This window comes from Gavia stellata, chromosome 3, assembly GCF_030936135.1.
Source record: "Gavia stellata isolate bGavSte3 chromosome 3, bGavSte3.hap2, whole genome shotgun sequence".
In the NCBI taxonomy this organism is placed as follows: domain Eukaryota; kingdom Metazoa; phylum Chordata; class Aves; order Gaviiformes; family Gaviidae; genus Gavia; species Gavia stellata.
In genome coordinates this window covers 35,034,426-35,056,334 of record NC_082596.1, presented here as the reverse complement: position 1 = coordinate 35,056,334, position 21,909 = coordinate 35,034,426, and the positions used below count along the sequence as shown (strand labels likewise).

At 36.6% G+C, this 21,909-nt stretch overlaps 1 protein-coding gene across 1 annotated transcript in view; it reads left to right on the top strand.

The window, feature by feature from the left end:
- Positions 1 to 19,462, top strand: part of CRISPLD1 (cysteine rich secretory protein LCCL domain containing 1) — a 48,727-nt gene extending 29,265 nt beyond the window's left edge. The window contains exons 5-15 of the mRNA XM_059836228.1: positions 562 to 677; positions 1,285 to 1,385; positions 2,523 to 2,702; positions 2,795 to 2,855; positions 2,981 to 3,047; positions 5,366 to 5,496; positions 8,714 to 8,757; positions 8,851 to 8,923; positions 11,090 to 11,165; positions 17,468 to 17,598; positions 19,382 to 19,462. Of these exons, the coding sequence (XP_059692211.1) occupies positions 562 to 677; positions 1,285 to 1,385; positions 2,523 to 2,702; positions 2,795 to 2,855; positions 2,981 to 3,047; positions 5,366 to 5,496; positions 8,714 to 8,757; positions 8,851 to 8,923; positions 11,090 to 11,165; positions 17,468 to 17,598; positions 19,382 to 19,433 (1,032 nt within the window). The 3' untranslated portion in view covers positions 19,434 to 19,462. The remainder of the gene's footprint in view (positions 1 to 561; positions 678 to 1,284; positions 1,386 to 2,522; positions 2,703 to 2,794; positions 2,856 to 2,980; positions 3,048 to 5,365; positions 5,497 to 8,713; positions 8,758 to 8,850; positions 8,924 to 11,089; positions 11,166 to 17,467; positions 17,599 to 19,381) is intronic.
- The last annotated feature ends 2,447 nt before the right edge of the window (positions 19,463 to 21,909 follow it).

Sequence of the window (21,909 nt, the reverse complement as noted above, 5' to 3'; positions counted from 1 at the left end):
ACAGATAAATAAAGGAGCCACCTTAGATTGCAATGACATGAAAGAATATTCATTTAAAATCCATGACTTGAGTCTTTTCAGCATATAAGGTTTTTTGTGAATAGTTTTATCATTTATGTTACTTCCTCTCCCTGCTGACAAATATCTAGTCTCTCAGTCTAACCAATCTAACCCCCTCTGGGTCCTTAGGTTGTGCTGAGAACTCCAGGGCACAGGAACCTAACTTCTTCTAACTCACGATTATCTATTAATTGTAATTCTAAGAATCAGTTCTTCAGATCATGGTTTGTAAATATTTTGCTGCACTTTCAAATACATGCTTAGACCATTTATACAAAATGAGAGCCATATCTTTTGTATCAAATCTTTTCTTTCTAATAAGGATATAACCGAAAGGCTTTTTGATAGTTGTAACTGGGTCACTTCAACCCATTTATAACAGAAGGGAATATAACATCACTTTTGTGATTTGAGTTTTATATGTTAAAGTTTGGACACAGTTTTGATTTTATGTTAATCAGCTTTAGTTTTCACATGCTTTTCTCTTTCCATTTTCCATAGGTTGTTTGGGCTACAAGTAGCAGAATCGGTTGTGCAATTAATTTGTGTCATAACATGAACATCTGGGGACAGATTTGGCCAAAAGCAGTCTATCTTGTATGCAATTATTCTCCTAAGTAAGTAGGCTGACACCCAATAATATCTTGAGTGGGCAAGATACTTTATAATAATCCAGGAAATAATCTGAAAGGAAATCAGTCTGGGTTTTCTATTTTTTGTACTATTACAAAGCAGAGCATTGTTCCCAAGGCAGCCTTTGGCTGCACAAATACTTCTTGTGATTCTCTAGAGTTTCAGTTTTCTGGCCTCTGTTTTAGCATGCAACATCAGAGATCTTTTTTGTAGTGTGGTATTTGTCTGAAAAATAGGTAAATCTTCCCATTGTGACTTTAAGGAATGTGTAACATGAAGCCCATGGTTAAAATCAGATTCTATAGAATATTCCATTTAGGGGAGCAGAGCCTGTTCTCATGTAATTGAGGAATTTAGTCTTACAGTGCTATGCCAATCTAAAAAGATCTTACAGTAGCTTACGGCAGTACTTCATTTTTTTCTGCATGAATGTTTCAATTACTTCCTGTGCATTTGGTATATCAAAACAATGTTACGGTGTAAGTGTTTGCTGGTTTTCATCGTTTATTTGTACACAAATTAAATGCTGTTTAATGTTAAAATATTCATTTATTAAGGCATGTTTTGCTAATTTTTTTTTTTGGTGTAAAGGGGTAACTGGTGGGGTCACGCTCCTTATAAACCTGGCCGCCCTTGTTCCGCATGTCCCCCTAGTTTTGGAGGAGGTTGCAGAGAAAATCTTTGTTACAGAGGTATGTCCTGTTTCAACAGTACAACTATAAATGGGCAGAGAAATGTAACCTTTCTTTTGCTTTCTTTCCTCATTATGCATTAACATAGTGGAATAGAATATATTGTGCATGTGTCCGAAGACCTGGTAGGGACCTGCTTTACTATGATGAATAAGGTCATGTACTTATGATATGTGAGGCCAAGCCTCACCAGAGGGAGTGGAGTGTACTGAACTCCTGCTGATTTAAGCACTGATTGAGGGCTTTTAGCACACAAAGATGTAGACTGTCGCTGTGTGCTATTTGTATGCCTTTCTGTAATTATAGTGGAAGTCTATGCAGTGATTTGTTTATAGGGAAACATGTTATCTCAGTGACATAGGCATGTGCATTGCTATAAGAAAAATCAAGAGCAAGACTAGAAGGCATTGGTAATTAAACAAAATGTTAATCAGAATGGTTATTAACTTCTTACAATTTTCACAATGCTATTCATATTTTATAGCATTGAAGCACAGCATATTATGAAGCTGCTATTACTTTTTCGTTTACTCTGTGTGCAAGTAATTTAGCAATTTTTGTTAGTAACTTTTGAAAGTTATTAATCTATTCATATGGACCATAAAAGCTGCACCAGTGTACCTAAATTCCTTTCTTCTCATTCTTGCTTAAGTAAGAAATGTAGATTCAGTGATGAGTATTTCAAAATTATTTTCATTATTTATGATTAGAAGGGCCTAATTTTCAGGTGTATTTTTTATGAAATCATCTTCTTTAATTAGAAGTTATTTATGAACTTGCTAAAAACTCTTCCAGTGTACCAGAGAAATATCAGCTTTGTTCTGTTGGTTTTCTGATGGTATAAAGAAGATACTAAAACAGGAGTCTTAAAAGGACTTTCATATCTCACTTCTGCTGCCTGTGCTAGAACAATTCTACCTGTTCTCAGCATCAGAAAGATACTTGAGATGTATTATTAAGTTTGAGGTCTTCATCTTATGAAGCAGTGGAAAGTTTGCTTTGCTTTCTTGCTTGTATTCATCCACCATTTTGTGAGAACAAAGCCATGTTGCCAAAACATGGTAAGGGATTTACATTCCACAAACACTGATTTTTTTTTTGCCTGAGAGATTATTTTTTGCCCATTTTCTGAAACAGAGGATTCAGAAAGGCCTTACTCTCCCCACGAACCAGAAGAGGAAACCAATGAGATTGAACGTCAGCGATCCAAAGCCCAGGATGCAACGGCGCAAAGCCGGCCAAGAACTCATTCACCTTCAGGCTCCACAGGCAGTGATGACAGTGAGAAAAATGAAGTAATAAGCACACAGCAAATGTGTAAGGAATTTACCTGATTTGCAAGTGGTCAACAAATTTGAATTATATAGTATCAAATTCATTGCAGTGAAATTGCTTTTTGCTTGTTTTAGCTCAGATTGTTTCATGTGAAGTAAGGCTAAGAGATCAGTGCAAAGGAACAACTTGCAATAGGTATGGTAAATTTTACAGTTGTCATTCTGAGATTATTATAAAAGGCTATATTTGTATGTGAGCTGGAATATTTTCCCTTTTTGTAATCCCAGGATTTAAGACGAAGTTGTACTTTATTTTCTCAGGTATGAATGTCCTGCTGGCTGTTTGGAAAGCAAAGCCAAAGTTATTGGAAGTGTACATTATGAAATGGTAAACATTTTAAAATTAGATTTTGTACCAGTAGATTGTTTAATGAAATGGTTTTTTCTGTTGGAATACTAGTTAAAATCATATTAAGAACGGATTTTGAAGAAGTCAATATTCACCAAAAATAAAAGCCTACATCAAGTGTTTAAGATAGCATCGGATGATCTAAGTTTGCATCTACTATTCTGCACGTGCTGTCCAAATGTACTTCATACTACTTATACATGCACAGAAGTAGCATTTTTGTGTCCACATGTTAGGGTGTAAAAATCACAGAATCACAGAGGTTGGAAAAGACCTGTAAGATCATCAAGTCCAACCATTAAAAAAAAAAAAAAAAAACCAAAAAACCCACAAAAAACTACCCACCCACACAAAAAACCACCCACACCACACGGCACCATGCCCATCAAACCATGTCCCACAATGCCACATCCACACGCTCCTTGAATACCTCCAGGGAAGGTGACTCAACTACCTCCCTGGGCAGTCTATTCCACTGTGTTACCACTCTCTCAGTAAAGAAAATTTTCCTAAAATCCCGTCTGCATCTCCCCTGGTGCAACTTGAGGCCATTTCCTCTAGTCCTGTCACTAGTCACTTGGGAGAAGAGACCAACACCCACCTCTCTGCAACCCCCTTTCAGGTAGTTGTAGAGAGCGATAAGGCCTCCCCTCAGCCTCCTCTTCTCCAGGCTGAACAACCCCAGCTCTCTCAACCGCTCCTCATAAGACTTGTGCTCCAGACCCCTCACCAGCTTCATTGCCCTTCTCTGGCCGCGCTCCAGCACCTCAATGTCCTTCTTGTAGTGAGGGGCCCAAAATGGAACACAGTATTCGAGGTGCGGCCTCACCAGGGCCGAGTACAGGGGCACGATCACCTCCCTAGTCCTGCTGGCCACACTATTTCTGATACAGGCCAGGATGCCGTTGGCCTTCTTGGCCACCTGGGCACACTGCTGGCTCATCTTCAGCCGGCTGTCAACCAGCACTTCCAGGTACTTTTCTGTGGGGCAGCTTTCCAGCCACTCTTCCCCAAGCCTGTAGCGTTGCCTGGGGTTGTTGTGACCCAAGTGCAGATCCTAGCTCTTGGCCTTATTAAACCTCATACAATTGTCCTGGGCCCATCGATCCAGCCTGTCCAGATCCCTCTGCAGAGCCTTCCTACCCTCCAGCAGATCAACACTCCCACCCAGCTTGGTGTGGTCTGCAAACTTGCTGAGGGTGCACTCAATCCCCTCATCCAGATCATCAATAGATATATTAAACAAGACCGGCCCCAAAATAGAGCCCTGGGGGACTCCGCTTGTGACCGGCCGCCAGCTGGATTTCACCCCATTCACCACGACTCTCTGGCCTCGGCCATCCAGCCAGTTTTTAACCCAGCGAAGAGTGCACATGTCTAAGCCACGAGTCGCCATCTTCTCCAGGAGAATACTGTGGGGGACAGTGTCGAAGGCTTTACCAAAGTCCAGGTAGACAACATGGACAGCCTTTCCCTCATCCACTAGGCGGGTCACCTGGTCATAGAAGGAGATCAGGTTGGTCAAGCAGGACCTGCCCTTCATGAACCCGTGCTCGCTGGCCCTGATCCCTTGGTTGTCCTGCACATGTCCCGTGAGCGCCCTCAGGATGAACCTCTCCATAATCTTCCCCAGCACCAAGGTCAGGCTGACAGGCCTGTAGTTCCCCGGATCCTCCTTCCAGCCCTTCTTGTAGATGGGCGTCACGTTGGCAAGCCTCCAGTCGTCCAGGACCTCCGCTTTTAACCATGACTGTTGATAAATGATGGAGAGCGGCTTGTCAAGCTCCTCCGCCAGCTCCCTCAGCACCCTTGGGTGGATGCCATCAGGCCCCATAGACTTGTGAGTGTCCAGGTGGCATAGCAGGTCATTAACTGCTTCCTCCTGGATCATGGGGAGTTTATTTTGCTCTCAAAATGTGTGAAGGTATGACTTAAGAAATACAGCAACTTGTGGGTATACGCATATAAATTGTTTCAGTAAGGCAGGCCTACTTGTGTAAGCCTAATGCTAGCTGAAAATATATAATTTACTCTGTAGAACTGAAAAACAGTATAGGAAGTAACAGCTACTGTGTAGAAATATGCTGTAAGTGAGTATAGTTTGTCTCTGAGTAAGGCAAAGTGGTGTTTTCTTCATTTGAAATAATACCTACATAGACCACATCAAATTTAATAGACTATCTACCAAGTTTTTAATGACACATTGTTATTAAAACCTGATTTTTTCACAAATAAATTACATTGTGAAATAGTGGCTTTGTCTGAAATGGAACTGCTTTTCCTGCTCTTTTTTTCAGCAGTCCAGTATTTGTAAAGCTGCCATACATTATGGCATCCTAGACAATGAAGGTGGCTGGGTTGATGTCACTAGACAAGGAAGGAAAAATTACTTTATCAAGTCTTACAGAAATGGTGTTCAGTCAATTGGGTAAGTTTTCTTAAAATTAAAATGTATGGAAAGTTTTTCACCTGTTTCTTTTTATTTCATACAAAGTATATCACAGTAATGGCATTTTGTTCATACTTTTTATCATAAAGAATATGAAAATGCTATAAAAATGCATGTGGATATACAGGTATTGTATCCATTCTGAAACTTTAGCCAGTGTCTAATGGTGCACAGAAAAGTGATGCAATAATGATGCAAAAGAAGGTGAAATAATTTACAAAATCACTTGGGCAGTAAATTAGTATTTGTAGTTAAATAATCTCAGTATTTGGAGTATTCAGTTAATTCATTTGTCAGTGTATATATTTATTGCAGAAAACAAGTACATACTGGCACTGAACTAGATTGTTTTACGTGTTTTGGACAAAGTTGGTAATATTTCCAGGGTTGACCCATGGACACAGTAATCTGTGACAGCTAACAAGGCAATAATCTTTCAAGTTTGTGTTTGGAAGTGACCCTCTTGTACTGTGCACATGAACAATATGAACCAAGTAGAAAATACACCTCTTCCTATGTGTTTCATATTTTCATCACAATTCCACAATTTACATATGATATTTTGCACCAACATTTTGCACAATTTCTGCATTGGCCAGTGACGGAATAATATTACATATTGTGGAAATGTCATTTGAAGGTGTTCAGGTGCTTGCCCTAAGACTGGTGTGTACAAACAGGTCCAAGTACTTGTTGACATGCTAAAAGAAAAACTAGAAAAACAGTGCATAGAAGTAGAGAATGCTTGGCTGTTTCCATATGCAATTATCCAATGACAGGACAACAACAATACTAGTATGTTTGAATTTAAGATATTATTAGTATTTGCAAATTACACTTCACTATATCTTAATGTATTGTGCAGAGATGTACATTGCTGTCCTTATTTCTGTCTATAGTTAGTATATGTGTAATAGTAGTATGTGTGTAACAGTTAACGTATGAGTAATATCAAACTGAAAAAACCCAAAATTTTGCTGAGTGATATATCTGGCTCAGGTGTGAACCCAAGGGTAAGGAGACAGGTAATTATTAGAGGCTGTGCTCTTATTCTGTGCTGTGCAAATAAATGCCACATGCTATGACACCTTTCATAATTTCTCTTTTCAATAGATTTACCTAATCCAGGATAGAGAGACACACTGACCAGGTAGACTAAATTCAGTGGCCCATAATTTGGGCTGCCTGGGTAGCACTTAAGGCATTGATATCAATCTGTTTCTTTGGGTCATCCGATGATATGACTGTAGTCTAAGTTACCCCCCCTAAAAGTAAAGATACAGACAAATAACTCTTTTTTTTAAATGTTTTGAGAGAAGTAAATCTTGCTTATATCAACACTAACATATTAGGAGCCAGCTTTCTTACTTAGGAGTAGTTAAACTGCAGAAAATCTTCAAACTAGAAGGAATTAATTTCCCATCACTTGAAATCTCTGTGTTTCTATGGCATCTGAGACAAAACTGTACAAGAGTCCAGTCTACAGAGTGTGTTTAGCACCTATCCTCTGAGAATCAGAACTCAGAGTGAGGTATTAACACTTGGTTTTGTTTGCTGTGGGCATGAATAATCGTATCATTGCTGAACAGTAATGGCAGTTTTGGTTTTGTCATTTAAAGGATATGAAAAAAATTAGATGCCTTATAGAGAAAAGACTGTTAAAGGACCCAATTTATATCTTCTATCTACAAGTATATTTCAGGAAACTCTGGCCACTATGTGTGCGCAGAGATGACATACTTCTTCATTAATGCCCTATAGTATTTAGGACATTACCTTTTAGAATGAATTTACAAAATACTGTGATCAGGCATCAGCTTTATAAGTCAGTCTATAAATCGAAGTCTTTGGGATAAATAAAGATGATTTACTAAAGTTTCAACCTTCAAAAGGCCCATCAATAAGGCTGGGGATACCTTGCGGCTACCTGACTCTTACCAGTGTCTCTAGATGGAGCCTTGCATAAACTACCTATCTATTCAATGAATAGATGAAATGAAGTGGATCTCACCTCTAGTGCATACTGGAAAACAGAAGGGCAGAAAAGGGAATGTCAGTGCAAAATACAGCAAATTTCCTAATCTTCAGCTCCTTTGATTTATAATCAGGATTGCTAATAAAGATGTTTTTTCAACTGTTGCATTTTCGTAGTATAGAATACCATTTTTAACAATAACTGAGCAAGCTAATCAAGAATAGAATACAGTGAACTATTCCCACATCAGTGTTTGACAATGCTAGGGCAAGAGAAGTATGAGCTAACTCCGTGAAAGCAAATTGGAATCCAATAAATGAGCAAATGTGAAATTGGTGGGCCATACAACTAAATAAACCAATGTAAGCAAACAGTTTCTGAATACAAATTGCAGTGCTATGGAGCACACAGGAATAATTTGCTCCAACAGTGAATAGGGAATAATATCCTAGTTTGGTTTTTTTTAAATAATAAATAACTTTATGGGTGCCAAAAGCATCATCAGCTTCTTTATTACAGATAAAAGATAATAGAATCAGAAGCATAACCAATGAGTTAAAAGAGGAGTAAAATAGGAGATAGAGGAGTAAAATAGAAGGGTTTATCAATTGTAATGTAACAACAATATATATACCTGACTTTATATAGCAACAGGAAACAGATATATCTGAGTGCCATATAATTACTGAGAAAAACAGACTGTTACATGTTATACTGTGTTTCTAGTGATACTGCTGGTAATTTAACATAGACACATGATCAAGAAGTAAAATTTAATGACGTTTTTCATAAAGGCTGCCAGGAGAAACACTTTTCAGTGTTGGAGCTGTTTGTAGGAATTAAGCTTTGGGGGAAGCGAATGATCTCTTCTGGTAGATGGATGCTTCTGAGCAATTCTCAACCACAGATTTTCGTTGCTACATTTTGAGGGACAAAGAGATTGCATAATTTGTTCCTAGCACATTTATTCTCTTAGCAAATTAAATTACTGAAAGAGTTTAACATGCATTCCTGGTTTTCAAACAGTTTGACTGTGAGTACAAAGTAAATGTGTCATTGCAATAAATAGATTCACAACTGGGGAGAGGGGGTGCAGGGAGTAAAAATTGATTGGGGACAATGTCTTGAGGTTTTTTTTCTAGATTCTCTAATAATTCTCCTAGCTAGAAGAAATCATTGAGAGATGTTATTCACTGACTATTTCTATTATTTCTTTTTCAGAAAATATCAGTCTGCTAACTCCTTCACTGTCTCTAAAGTAACAGGTTAGCATTTATTTCTTATAAACTCAGTAGTACTTTGAGTTATATTTTTTCTAAATAACAGACATTTATTTGTTTCTGGTTTACTTTCTTCAGTTCAAGCTATCACGTGTGAAACAACAGTGGAACAATTGTGCCCATTTCAAAAACCAGCCTCACACTGCCCAAGGTAAAATTCTTTGAGTCTTATTAATTCAAAGTGCTGCTGTAATTTCTGTCAGTTGCTAATTATCGATAGTTGTCATTGATAAAGGTGACAACAGTATCTGTGAAAGTGAAGCCAGAAATGTTTTATGGGTATTTTAGCATTAGGTCTAAGGTAGGTAAAGATGATCTACAGGCTTTTTCATTAAAAGAATCTCACTTTCTTTTGCCCATAAAGATCTTTCTTTGGTCCCTTGGCAAGTCTTAGTGAAATCGTTGTTGGTTAGACCAAAGAGTTCGAAGTAAAATGCATTTTTCTTTTTCATTGTCCGCTATTAAGTCTATGCACCTTGGGCAAAATACACTTTATTTCAGTTTATTTGCCTGTAAAACAGATACAATAAAAGGATATGATACAGATATTTATCATAGAAGTTATCAAATTGTTTGGGAGTTTTAGAGGACAAAGTGAGCAAATATGTTTGCAAAAAAATTGAAATATGTATTCTTAAGGTAAGGTGTGGTCTGCAGGTCAGTTAACAGCTTTAAATATATGTGCCATTTCTCTGAAGCCTACATTTTAACTCTTCGAAAGGAGCCTGTGCTGCAATATTTTGAGGAAGGAGATCGGTAACAGTTCTTAAAACCATAGATGAGTCAAAGGTAAATACACTGTAGCATGTTTTACCACAAGCTAAACTGGAGATATCCACAGGATTACTTTCATAGCAATCCTACAGCCAATACAGGAAGCAAGTACAAAGCCAGAACTGCTAGGAAAACATCCCTTCATGTAGCACTTGGGTCCGTGGACTTGTTTGGTGTTTGGCTAGGACTCCTGGCTTTCTATCTGGAAGATGTGGAGAAGTAAGCGAAGGAGTGGAATGCAGGAATGGATGGCTACTATCTCATACTTCCATCTTTTTCTTTTTTTTCTTCACTATTAAAAACTAAACCTAGCTTCATTAAGAGAAAAATAGGCCCTGTATTTAAGAAAATTTAAAAATAAGATTAAAAATGATTGATTAATTCTGATGCGTCAACTTAAGGAACTTCACAACAGCAGTGATTCATTCAAGATTCTGTGCATGCTCTTAACTTAATTCTGAAAATGTAGTTTCAGGAGTTACAAGCAGTAATCAGCTATGGCATTGATTTCACAATCTAATTTTTCCCTCTCATCCCCTAATCATAAATCAGCAGGTCTTCAAAAGGCCTCTTTGACATCTTACTTCCTTCAGACAAAAATCTTTCCTAGCTGCATCAGCCTGTTTTAATTACCCATCTGGTAAGACTGTAGCATGCCCAAGTGGTGTGACATGCCAAATATCTATTAGAGCATGGATAGCATCCTGGAGAAGAACGGTTGCCCAGGGCTGTCCGGTGTAGGGTGGCTCCAAAGCCATTAGAGCATGACCCATTTCTAAAATGAAACAGCTCAGAGTATACCTGGGGCTGACTGGCACTTCTTCCTTTTAGCATATTGCAATTACCAAACAAGATGCTTGACACCTTCTATACTGCTGTTAGCTTCCCACATAGTTTTCCTGTGTATTTTGGAGCTATATCAGGCACGAATCACAAAGAGAGTTTTTCTCAAAGGTTAACAAAATGCAGTTGAATAAAGACAGTCTTTGTTTCAGTGGCTTTCTGATCTCCTAGAATCAGCTAGGAACCCCATTATCTTCCAGAGTTTTTCATTTTAGCCACAGATGCCAAGTGCTCACCCTCATTAGAAGTTGCTAAATTGGCTTGCATCATCAGGTCATCAGCATCATAGCAGGTTCTCATTCAGATATGCCTCTCCTGTGAAGGTATTCAACTGTACAGTTTGTATAGGATGCTGTAGAAACAGATAATAGTATGAGTCAACAGTTTCTCTTCTCACTGGCTTTTCTACTGGCCTCACATCTGTTGGACAAGAACACTATCTGCTTATCCAAAGGGAAGAAGACCAGACCTGTTGAAGTATGTTTTCAAGCACTTTATTATGAACCACAACTTACATCAGCAATGCTTTCGCCCATATTGTTAAAGCCTCAAAAACTGACAGCCTTTTAGTATCAGTACGGACCCATATGTATGCATCGTTGAATTGATTTATACTCAATAATGCCAATGTTGAATATGATACAGTAATATTCTGATATCATTCTTCCTAAGTGTGTGTGGTTTATTTTTGATATTTCAGGGTGTATTGTCCTCGCAACTGTATGCAGGCAAATCCACACTATGCTCGTGTAATTGGAACACAAATTTATTCTGATGTAAGTATAGTGATTTACATTGCATTATGTAATGAAATATAAAATCCTATGAAAAGCTATAATGTAAAGATAATAAGATATAACACAGATATCCAGTTTTTCTCCATATGCTGATTTTTTACACAGTCTTTTCAATAGTTCTTTTTCAGAGGCTCCCATTTAAGTTAGTAGTACTCAGCTGCTGAAGATACAGAAACTTATTTGAAAACTCAGTGTAGACTTCAGTAGTCTCTGGACCCATATTTTAAATTTTTAATCAAAATTCTCACTGATTTGTTCAGTATTGGCAGTGTATACTCATTTAAACCCTTGCTCTTTAGACCCTGATGCAACCATAAATTCTGTCAGATTAAACTAGCCAAAAAAATTTTTCTGAAAATAAATGCCCGCAGTCTCATTATTTTGGGTATTTCCTATCTATGTAGATAGCTAAATATCTGCATGAGGATTTTGATACATTTGTGTAAAGTATCTCAAATTGTCCTATTATTTTAACAGACTAATATTGTTTGGTTTTTTTGTCATTCTGTTTCCTACTCAACTTTCTTTTTCTGTCTTTTCTACATCATGTTTAGTTCTGAAGTGGGTCCTTAGTGTGTATAAGAGGGGCAGTTAAAATAGATTCAGTGAAAGTCCGTTTTGTGGAAGACTACTTTCTTTCAGTCCTGTGATTGCAATCAAAGGTTACAGATAAAGTTTCCAAGTGAGTTAGAAAAGACTGTTGCAGGATAAAGAAGATCCATTTCTGTTTAACTTACACAGGAGAACATCTCAGAATATGTATTTGGTTTGGTTGGAAAAGTCCCAGATGACTTTAGTTAATACTATAGAGTTATGCTTTAAAATTATTTTAGATGTACTATCTCATTATTCATCTCCATTGTATAGAAATGTGTGCAGCCATACTGCTTTTAGGAAAAAATGGACATAAATACAGGTAAGAAACCAGGGATGGGAGTCTTCTTATCAACTTCAGATGCTGTCAGGGTCAATACCTACACAGGTGCTATTGTAGGTTATGTTCATAGTAGTTTGTAGTACATACAGTATAGTGGTAAAGGAGATAAATAGGCATCTGCACAACAGAATTCATTTGACCTTTTTGGAACGTCTACCTCAGTATGAGATGAATTGCCTAATAGAGATGTCTATTCCTCTCCATTTCCTACAGAATGGTCCTAGGGCACCTGGCTCAGATATAGACAGATGTGTCTTACCTATATTTGTATAGATGTTCCCATCCATGGTGTCAGCATTATGCGAATTTTTACAACGTTCCTTTGTTGCTAACATTTAAATTATTTTAAAGCTAAGATACTTTTTATTGAAATTCTCACTAAATAATATGATTGGGTATTTTGTGCATTATAATTTATTACTGAACTAGTTTCAGGTGAAGTATTTATAGAGAATAATCTATTTAATAAGTGTGTCCTCTTTTGCACTTTTTCATGTACTCACCAACAGATTTGTTCATAGATATAAAGAATTCATTTACCTACTTGTCATAGTAAATGTATTTGAAATTGCAGTCCGTGATCTACTTGGTTGATTCCACAAAACAGATGATTTTTTGTGATGTTCCTGCATATTCTTTTGTTTAAAAAATGCATACATATGTATGTAGATGTATGCATATATGCACGTGACTATTTATTTGTGCTAGTGCTTAGGCCACTTGCATTCAGTAAACGAGGAACATTTTTCAGAGATATAAAGACAAAAAGCAAATAACATTAATAGATGTCACTAATGCAAAAAGACATGTTTACAAGACCATTTTTGTAGTATTCATGAGAATCTAGTTAAACTTTTCCTTTTCTGGCTTTGGTCTGATCAGACATTCATTCTTTAACTCATTTCGTATTTTATGGCAACTTCTTTTCCTCCCTGTTCCTGAGAAGGGTTGTTCTCTGGTTTATCAGTAGTGCCCCACAGAATTTTTACTCTTTTTTTCCTCCCATTCTTTTTTTCCTTTGACATTGAAATGACTGTCCCTAACTCGACTGAAACAACCCCCCCATTATTTCATCCTCCATTCTTCCAGTCTGCTAGTTATTGTCTCTTTGTCTGTGGCAGATAAATCACAGCCATGTTTTATATGGTTTATACAGCCAGCATCTATAAACTCACATGTGTGTGGAGTTTTCACGTAATACCCATCCCCCTGTGCTCTATACTTTCTATTTTTTTTGTTGATCTCCCTTTGTTTCACTTGCCTTGAGGTAGGTTGCAAGCTCGTTGAAACAAAAGTACCTCTTATTCTGAGTTTATGGTACAATTAGTTTCTTTTCTGAACAGAGCTACTATGGTATGAATAACAACTGTAGTATATGTCATTCTCAGCAGACAGAAGTACAAATTACTCGTTCTGCATACGGCCCAGACACATTGCTTTGTGCTTGGTGTCTCTGCTGGTCCCACTGGAAACTGGAAGAGTTTCCACATGGCAATGCTTTGTCTTGTTGGGAGACCAGGAAAAAAAGAAAGTTTCCTCCTATCTTGTGCTGAAGAATTGGTTCCACCTTTCAACTTTGATTAATCCATTTTTTCTAAAACTTTTTGAGTCTTATTTCTGGAATTTCAGAATCCTGTCATGTTGACAAGCATTTTAACAATATTTGTATTTTTAAAGCACTTTTCAATATGACCTCATTTGTGAAATAAAATAAAAACCTTCCCAAGAACTGAGTCATGTCAGGCCCGATGTGATTGTCTGAACTCTGTGGGAGATGATCTTGCAGCACCTGCCTGTACAGAGATTGTCCTTTGTTGCTGTTAGTCCCTGGATTATCAAGGTACCAAAATAACAAACATTTTTGTAGATAGAAGGAGAGGCTACAATAGTTCAGTTGAAAATTCTTTCCCTTGCATGTTTTTTTGTAAAATTTCATTTTAATGGACACACCTTAGGTGTGTATATGGTAGAAGTTCTTAACCCCATTCTAGTTGCTTTATAAGAATTTCCAAAGAGAGTAAGATTTATATTTATCCTACTGTTTTCACAGTAGGCAACATTTCCCCCAAAGACAATCTCTTACCAGTAGGGACTCTATATTATAGGTGTTGATTGAGCAATTCTACAAAAAAATTGAGCCTCCTTTTGAGGGCTAGAGATCAACAAAGGTCTTTAGATAAAAGAATTTCATGGGGTTGTATAATTTCATATCATCTGAGGTCTTTGGCCATATAAATTTTTGTTTTAGTAACCATATATGGAAATATTTCCCTAATACTTGTGCAAAAGTATTCATAATTCTCTGCTGTGGTGAAATATAAACAATATGATGTAAAAAAGCTATTAAATAGTTCTGTAGTCCTGTGATGATGAGGGAGAGATGCTTGTGGTTAAAATGCCTTTGCAGAGTACTGCTATGCTGTGGTAGATATTTGGTATTTTGCTGAGTAGCTGAAGAAGGAAAATAAATAAGCAGCTTGGTATTCAGATTCTATGACCTGTTAAATACTAAGGGATTTCAGAGGGTTCACAGCACAGCAATAAAGCGGGGTCATATAATGCTGTATGAAATGTTTATGTTAACTTAAAAATACTGCCTTATATATCCCTTGGAGTGAGTTCATCAAAATTAAAGAAACCAACTCAAATCTCTGAAGACTTCCAGAAAGTGGCATAAGGCTGCTAATGTAAAATACCAATAATATGCTAAAATTTGTGACAGACCTAAGTGTGAAAATTCTGTTCTACTTAAATTAACGGGAAGTTCACCTTAACAGTTCAAGGAAGTATGATCAGGATGACATAATATTGTTAAGTATAGGAAATATTATGGCATCAGTACTGGAATCTGATTTCATTTAGATGAAGATTGCTGAGCCAGTGATTCTTGAAAGCTCAAAGCAGATAACACTTTCTCAAAAAAATTATATTCTGTATATATTGGTAAAACTATATGCATTTATCATCTGTATTCTTATGAGCTAGTTCATAATTATGAATTTATACTCATTTAATTGTTCATATATTCAAAAAGTATGCACATTTCTTCTCCAGTCTCATCTGGAAAGCAGCATCAGAATAGCAGTTTATTCTTCATCTGAAAATAGCCTCTGAGTTGGCCTCATCAACCACCTTCTTCTGACCTCTCCTTTTTCACATATCCCATATAAGCATCTTGCCTTTAGCTTTAAAATGTTGTGCATTAGCCTAGCTGTACTTCATTGATCCAGTAACCGATTGTGGTACCAACCCTAATAATGACCTTTACTGGAAAGTTTCCAACAAGTAGTCAGCCTCTTCTGTCAAACCCTTGACTTTTCCTTTCTTTTTTACTTGACTAGAAACTTCCAAATAACATTGGAACAGCCAGGATCTTAGCTACCCTCAAATGTAGTTATGAAGGTATCTACCTAATCTAATCACATACACAAAATGTAGCCTTTTGGTTACTATTACAGAGGTGACAAACTTTGATCTTTCTTTTCCCTAATTGTACCTCTAGCTTTATTTACGTGTCCACTGTGAACTGAAAACAAAGTTGCTACTATATTATAGTACTAGTAATTAATAGTGTTCTAGTTCTTCACTGTACTTAATTGCTTGTAGATCTCATCTTTTGTTTCTTTAGACTGTAATCCTGTATTGCAGAGGCCATTTTTCCCCCTGTATATTTGAAACTGCACATGATCAATCTGATCTTAAGTTACTCCCATAGTATGAGTACATAAAGGACGCTATAATCCTAAAAATAAGGCAACTACTGGTGTTCAGGATATAACAAAAGTGTTGTAGCCCTGTGAGGAGGTAAAAAAATTACAGAGGAGCATAAATGGCATCCCTTCTGGCATTCTCAAAAACTGCAGCCAGCGACGTGAAGAGAAAAACTCTAAAGTGTCTTTGCAAAAGATTCTTTGCATAAACAGTTTCAAATCTTTGCTCCTAGAAATATTGTAACATTAAAAGACAAACTATATAACAGTGACACTGGCAAGTTCTGTGCTTGGAATAAGAGTAGGAAAAATCATTGCTGTTTTAAATTCCTGATTTTATATAGCATTGAGATTACAAAATAGCTACAGTAACAGGTATAAATTATTCCAATTATAACTGGAAGAAATGCAATTCTTTTTATAATAGTGGTTTGTGTGACCAGCTATTGATATTTATATTGGCTAAGTTTTAAAGGTTGGTTGAGGAGAGACCTATTGCAGTGAAGACTTTTTCCACAAAACTTAGCTTCAAGAGGAGATTCACTGTAGCTGGAGCTATACTTTTTTGTGCTGTGTATTGAAGATTGGGACCTACGTTCTGCAGTATCTAAGAAGTTTCATTCTTCTGGTGATTAATTCTTAAAATGCTGAAAGAGTAGTAGAGGACTGCAAGTTTAAATCAATTATTTAAATGAACGTTACAAGATTGTCACTGAGCAATCCTTCTGTAGATATTATTTATGCTACATAGCTTCATGAGAGGAATTAGTGGCCAGAGTATGTAGGTTTCACTCAGATGAAACTGCTGTTAACTTCACAGAGAATTTTGCCTGTGTAAAGTTTGTGGAATTACACCCTGATTTAAAAATTCTTCTTCTGAAGGAATTTTGAAGTCTTTACCTCTTGATTCTATTTCCTCACTCAGAGGTAAGGAGCTAAAGCCATTAGTCTTCCACTAATCAGCTGTCATAGCTAAGGGATGATTTTAGACCTCTATCTTCTGTTTGATGCTCAGATTATACCTTTAATCTAATTAGCTGTTAATATTTGCCCATGCCTGGGTAGGAAACGTGGTGTTCCCTTTGAATATGGATCATTTCGCTGCTGTTTGAGGTTTTGCACCTAGAGATGGAATTATTGCAGTCTATCCCTCAGCTTTGGGGTAGGATATCCTCCTAGAAACATATGACTGCAGTGCGCCTTTGCTGTTTTACAGTTCCCCTGTTTGGCTCTGGCTGGAGATTAAACTGAATCTCCTGATCTACAATAATTAATGGGACTAAGGTTTGAGTTTTACTACCTTTCTGCTGTTGAAGTGAAGGCTGATAGAGCCTTTCATTTTGAAAGGCTCAAGAATTCAAACATTTTCCTGATCCTTAAACTGAAATAGCCTGAAATAAATGATTTTGGGGTCATGCTGCAGAAGATCTTTGAAGAGGCAGTGTCTGTACTCCTATAAATTGGCCTAATTCCTATGAAACGGATTTAAATACTGTAAGATTAATAAAATTAGTCATGCAATAATTATTTTGTGTTTCCTAGAACTTGCTTTAAATGTCTTTATTAGTTTTCTTCTAAACAATTTTGAAATAAAAGGATGAATGAAAACTAACCTTCTCCTCATTCTTTCATAGATATCCAGTATCTGCCGGACAGCAGTACATGCTGGTGTAGTCCGCAACCAGGGCGGTTATGTTGATGTTATGCCAGTAGACAAAAGAAAGGTGTACACTGCTTCCTTTCAAAATGGGATATATTCAGAAAGGTACAGAGCCCAGTTTCAAAGATTACACTTTACCCTTCACCTCAATAAGATTTACAAAGTCTTGCATTGTGTCTGTTTGTACCTGGGGCAGTGCTGGAAACCAAACAAATAGGCCAATATTGGTGATTTACAGAGCTTGTGTAACAGCTGTGGTGACTTCGGAGAAGCTGTGGTGCCAGAGCCGCCTGCCTCCTCTAAGCTCATAAATCATTGCTCTAAAAAGCTGCTTAGGAAATAAAATAACCCTCTTGTTTACTTTGCTGGCTCTGTTGCAACTAACACAGTATTTGATAAGAAAATTGCCTTTGCTTTCTTTGGGATTTTTTAAAATTGACATTAGTAATTTATTCTGTCCAAGTTAGAGGATCTGCAATAGATGGGTACTAGTAGCTGATACAAGTTCATTACTGATTTACATGGATCATAAATAATATTCACAAAGATTAAAATTCACAATCATTAAAACATATTTTTAAAATTTTTTTAACAGATTGACTGTTTTTAACAGTGTTTTTCTGAAAGACATGGAGATTCTGTGAAAGTTCATTTAGTTGTATTCAGTGTATTCATGCATTCTATGTTGATAATGCATGGCTGCATGTTGCAGATTAAATTTAATCCCAGAAAGAGTTCTCCAGGTTGTAAAGGAAGAAAGAGAAATTACCTTTAAAAAAAATCTTGCACCACTCTCTTAATCCTGTAAAGCTTAGAGTGATTGTTACCTCTAAAATGATAGGCTTTCCAAGAAATTTGTGTGGGGAAAAAACCTCCAAAATTTTCTGCAGAGGACTTGGAAGTAGGAAAAGATAGAGGTTTTTTTCTTATTTTTAATTGGGGGTGAGGGGATGTCTTGCCTCTTTCCTTCAAACCTTTCAAGAAACCTGGAAACTTGTAAAATACAGATTTCCTTTGCTTAGTGGATGACTGAACTTACGTATTCTTTGGCCTTTCCACATGACCATCCAGTTCCCTCAGAAAGACTGCTTCCTTACTGACACTTTTGTTCTCCATCTATATCTCCTCATTGAGTAGAGATGTAGCCAGGAAGAGTGTTGCAAATTTAGTCATAATTTTTACTTTACCGTCTTGGTAAAGTTTGGAAGGTCACTGTGCCCTTCCTTACTTTCACCTTCATTTCCCTTTCCTCCCCAGATGTGTCTCAGGCAGGGTTTGTAAAAGAAAACAATGGGACCATTAAATATGACATGCTAGTTCAGTTTATAAGACAAAAATATTTATTCTAACTAAACTTCATTGCATTTGGGTACTTCTATTTAATTTCTTTTGAAGCCAGATATTTATTCATTCAGAAGGAATTTCCTTTGTTTTTCTAAAATACTAATTATCTTTAGAAATATATTCTTCAGCATATAAGCAACTAACAAACAAGTGATCTCCTAGGTCTGCAAGTTCTATCTGAATATAGTTATTAGAATAGTGAGCATAAGATGCATGCTTTCTCTTTTTCCTAAAAACTTTTTGTAGTATTTTGCTTCAATAGAGCTTCAGTCATCGGAATGAGAGAATCCGTCATTGCTAAGGATTACTTGAATTTTTTTATGTTATGATTTGTTCCTAATAAGCTGCTTGGAAGAAAAATTAGTCTGATATTTATGTAATTTTTATTTGTAGCAGCTTTAAAAAAAATTTCTTAGATAGTTAAAGTTATGAGTAGTCACAGGAAGAGTCACAGGATCCTAGAATCGTATTGAACAATTCAAAAAAGTTGTCACTGGAGTGTTGCAGTCTTATAAATAACATCAGGAATGTTTTTATGTTTCAGTCTACAGAATCCTCCAGGAAGCAAGGCGTTCAGAGTATTTGCTGTTGTTTGAGCCTAGCAAGTAAAATGTAAACCAACCAAGTGAAGCCAGAGCACTTGGAAGAGAATAATAAAGGCCATTTCTTACAATTCCTAAAATTTGTATAAAGCTGTAACTTTACTGTACAGAAGATGTATACTGCTTTCCACCAAAAAGTTTAAATTACATATATATCTTAATGAAAAAATCTGTAAAAGTAAACATGGGAGAAAAATTCATTTGAAAATCTATAATGATATATAACAGTGTTTTGAATCCTGTGTTAAATATTGCTATATTTTCTTAGCAGTTACTCCTATACAGTTAATTCAAAGCTCATAAACGTTCTTTGTTTTCTTCATCTGAATATATTATTGTATGGTGCTTTATATATGCCACTAACAGTAACCTTAAAACTATACCATAGGGAGGCCTGGTTTTATTTCCAATGTATATAAAAGAAGGCATCCCAATAATTCCATGTAATAAATCATGCCTTAAAGTAAAATAAAAATATATATAACTTTTTGGTGATTTACAGTAGCATTAGCCATGCAAGCATAAATGAAGCGCTAGACTGTTTTCAATTTCACACTAATCTTAAGTACAAATACCTATTCTGAACTAAAATAGAAAATATGAAACACAGGGAAGTCCGGGGTCATATTAGCTTGTTTTCCTCTAAGGAAATATTTTTAAGAGACTGGGCCATTCATGTTTATTATTTCTTAAATATGTTAATAAATAAAATGTTTATTGGATGCTGCTAAGCTCTTTAGTTTGAATAACCAATTCATTATGGGACGGTCTTTCCCAGATATTCAGCTATCTTGGGATGGATGAGAGAGAGGGAGACAGATATAACCTTGAAGGATCTGAGAAAATTTTCATATTGAGAGGTGGAGTAACCTGAAATTAAGGAAAAGGCCATCAGTTCTGCAATGCAGCTCTGCACACATACATACTTTATTTTTGCCATGTGACTCCTTCAATTTACCTAAATTGGATTTCAGCAAAAACATAGGATTGTACACATAAATAAAAATTTGTAAGCTTGAGGCCTTAAGCTGTGCATGGTATCCGTATACTATACGTTGATATCAGGGTAAATGTTCAAGAAAAACTTAAAGAAAATGGTAACAAAGGCTAACCTTGCTCCTCATGACCTGGCAAATACTCCTGCAGGCCAGGAAGTATAGGGGTACGGAGCCCAATGACAATAATGTCATTTGTTGCTTCACCATTTTTAAAAATTCTTATATGGTGAACAGCCTTGTGCATTAATTTTACCATATTATGGTATATGAAGAACATGTAGTGGTGATACTATGTTTCTTTCTATGAAAAGTGTATTGGTGCTTTAAGACTGAAAAGCTGTTAAACTTTATTTTTGGTATTTTTTGTTTCTGTTGTTGAATTTATTTCCTTCCAACTTGTAAACTTATTTGTATTCTCGTATTTCAGAATACTATATTCTTCCTTCTGTTTGCTACATGTACTACCTCATGTAGTTAGACAAGCTTTGTTAGTTTTTTTAATCTGTTTTGAATAAAATTAATTTACATAGTAAGAGTACCTTTGACAGCCTTTATTTTTTGATTGTTTGTCCTGCCTCTAGAAGAAAAAAATAATAGCCACCCAAAATTTCCTTTTTTTTTATCTGACCTAAACATTGTAAGTGTAGGACCAAGCAGTAGACATAGTCTGAGGTTCTAAAAGCTGTAAAGGCAATTTAGGCATGCAACTTCCATTAATTGCATTAGGAGTTTTATGGATAAATCTTCTGGTCGTTTTTTCAAGTTTTGATCAGGGTCTTTGGGAACAAATCGCTTTCTCATTTTAATGGGGAGCTCTGTGTGAGGAAGTGATTATAAAAAAGCCACCACCTTTTATTCAGTCCAACTCTTTGCTGTTGTGGTAAATGTTTCTAGTGCAAATGTTCCTAGCTATTACTGGGAACAAGCAGGTTTTTATATTACACATTCTTTTTTTGCCCCATAAGACTAATGGTCAACTTGGGAGTTCCAGCTGGGCAATCTATTTAACTGATGACGGAGACAAAGAGTCTTTAATGTATAACCCCTTTTTTTGCAGGTGGTGGGAGGGGGTATTGAAAGAAGCTTTATATAGATTTTGCAATGCTGGCATTAACCGTTTTTTTCAGAATTGAAACTAAAGTGCAAGTAGCCTTTGACTATGATAGGACTTCAAGTCACTCAAAGGCTTGAGATAGACTTGCATCGCCTTTCCTTAAAAGCACCAAAGCAGTAACACAAAAAGGCCTTGCAATACCCACAACTGGGCTTATCAGAACATAAAACGGGGTAAGGCCACTTCTGAAATTAAGGACACGCAGAACTGCTGAGGGAGACATTTGAAACAAAACGGTGTGAATGCAACTGTAGTGTCCCTTTCCACACAGGTGGGATGCTTTCTTGCAGCCCGGCCTTGCCATCCAACAGCTCTCCATGTCCCCCGCCTGGCCCATGGACGCTAGCGGTTGCCTCAG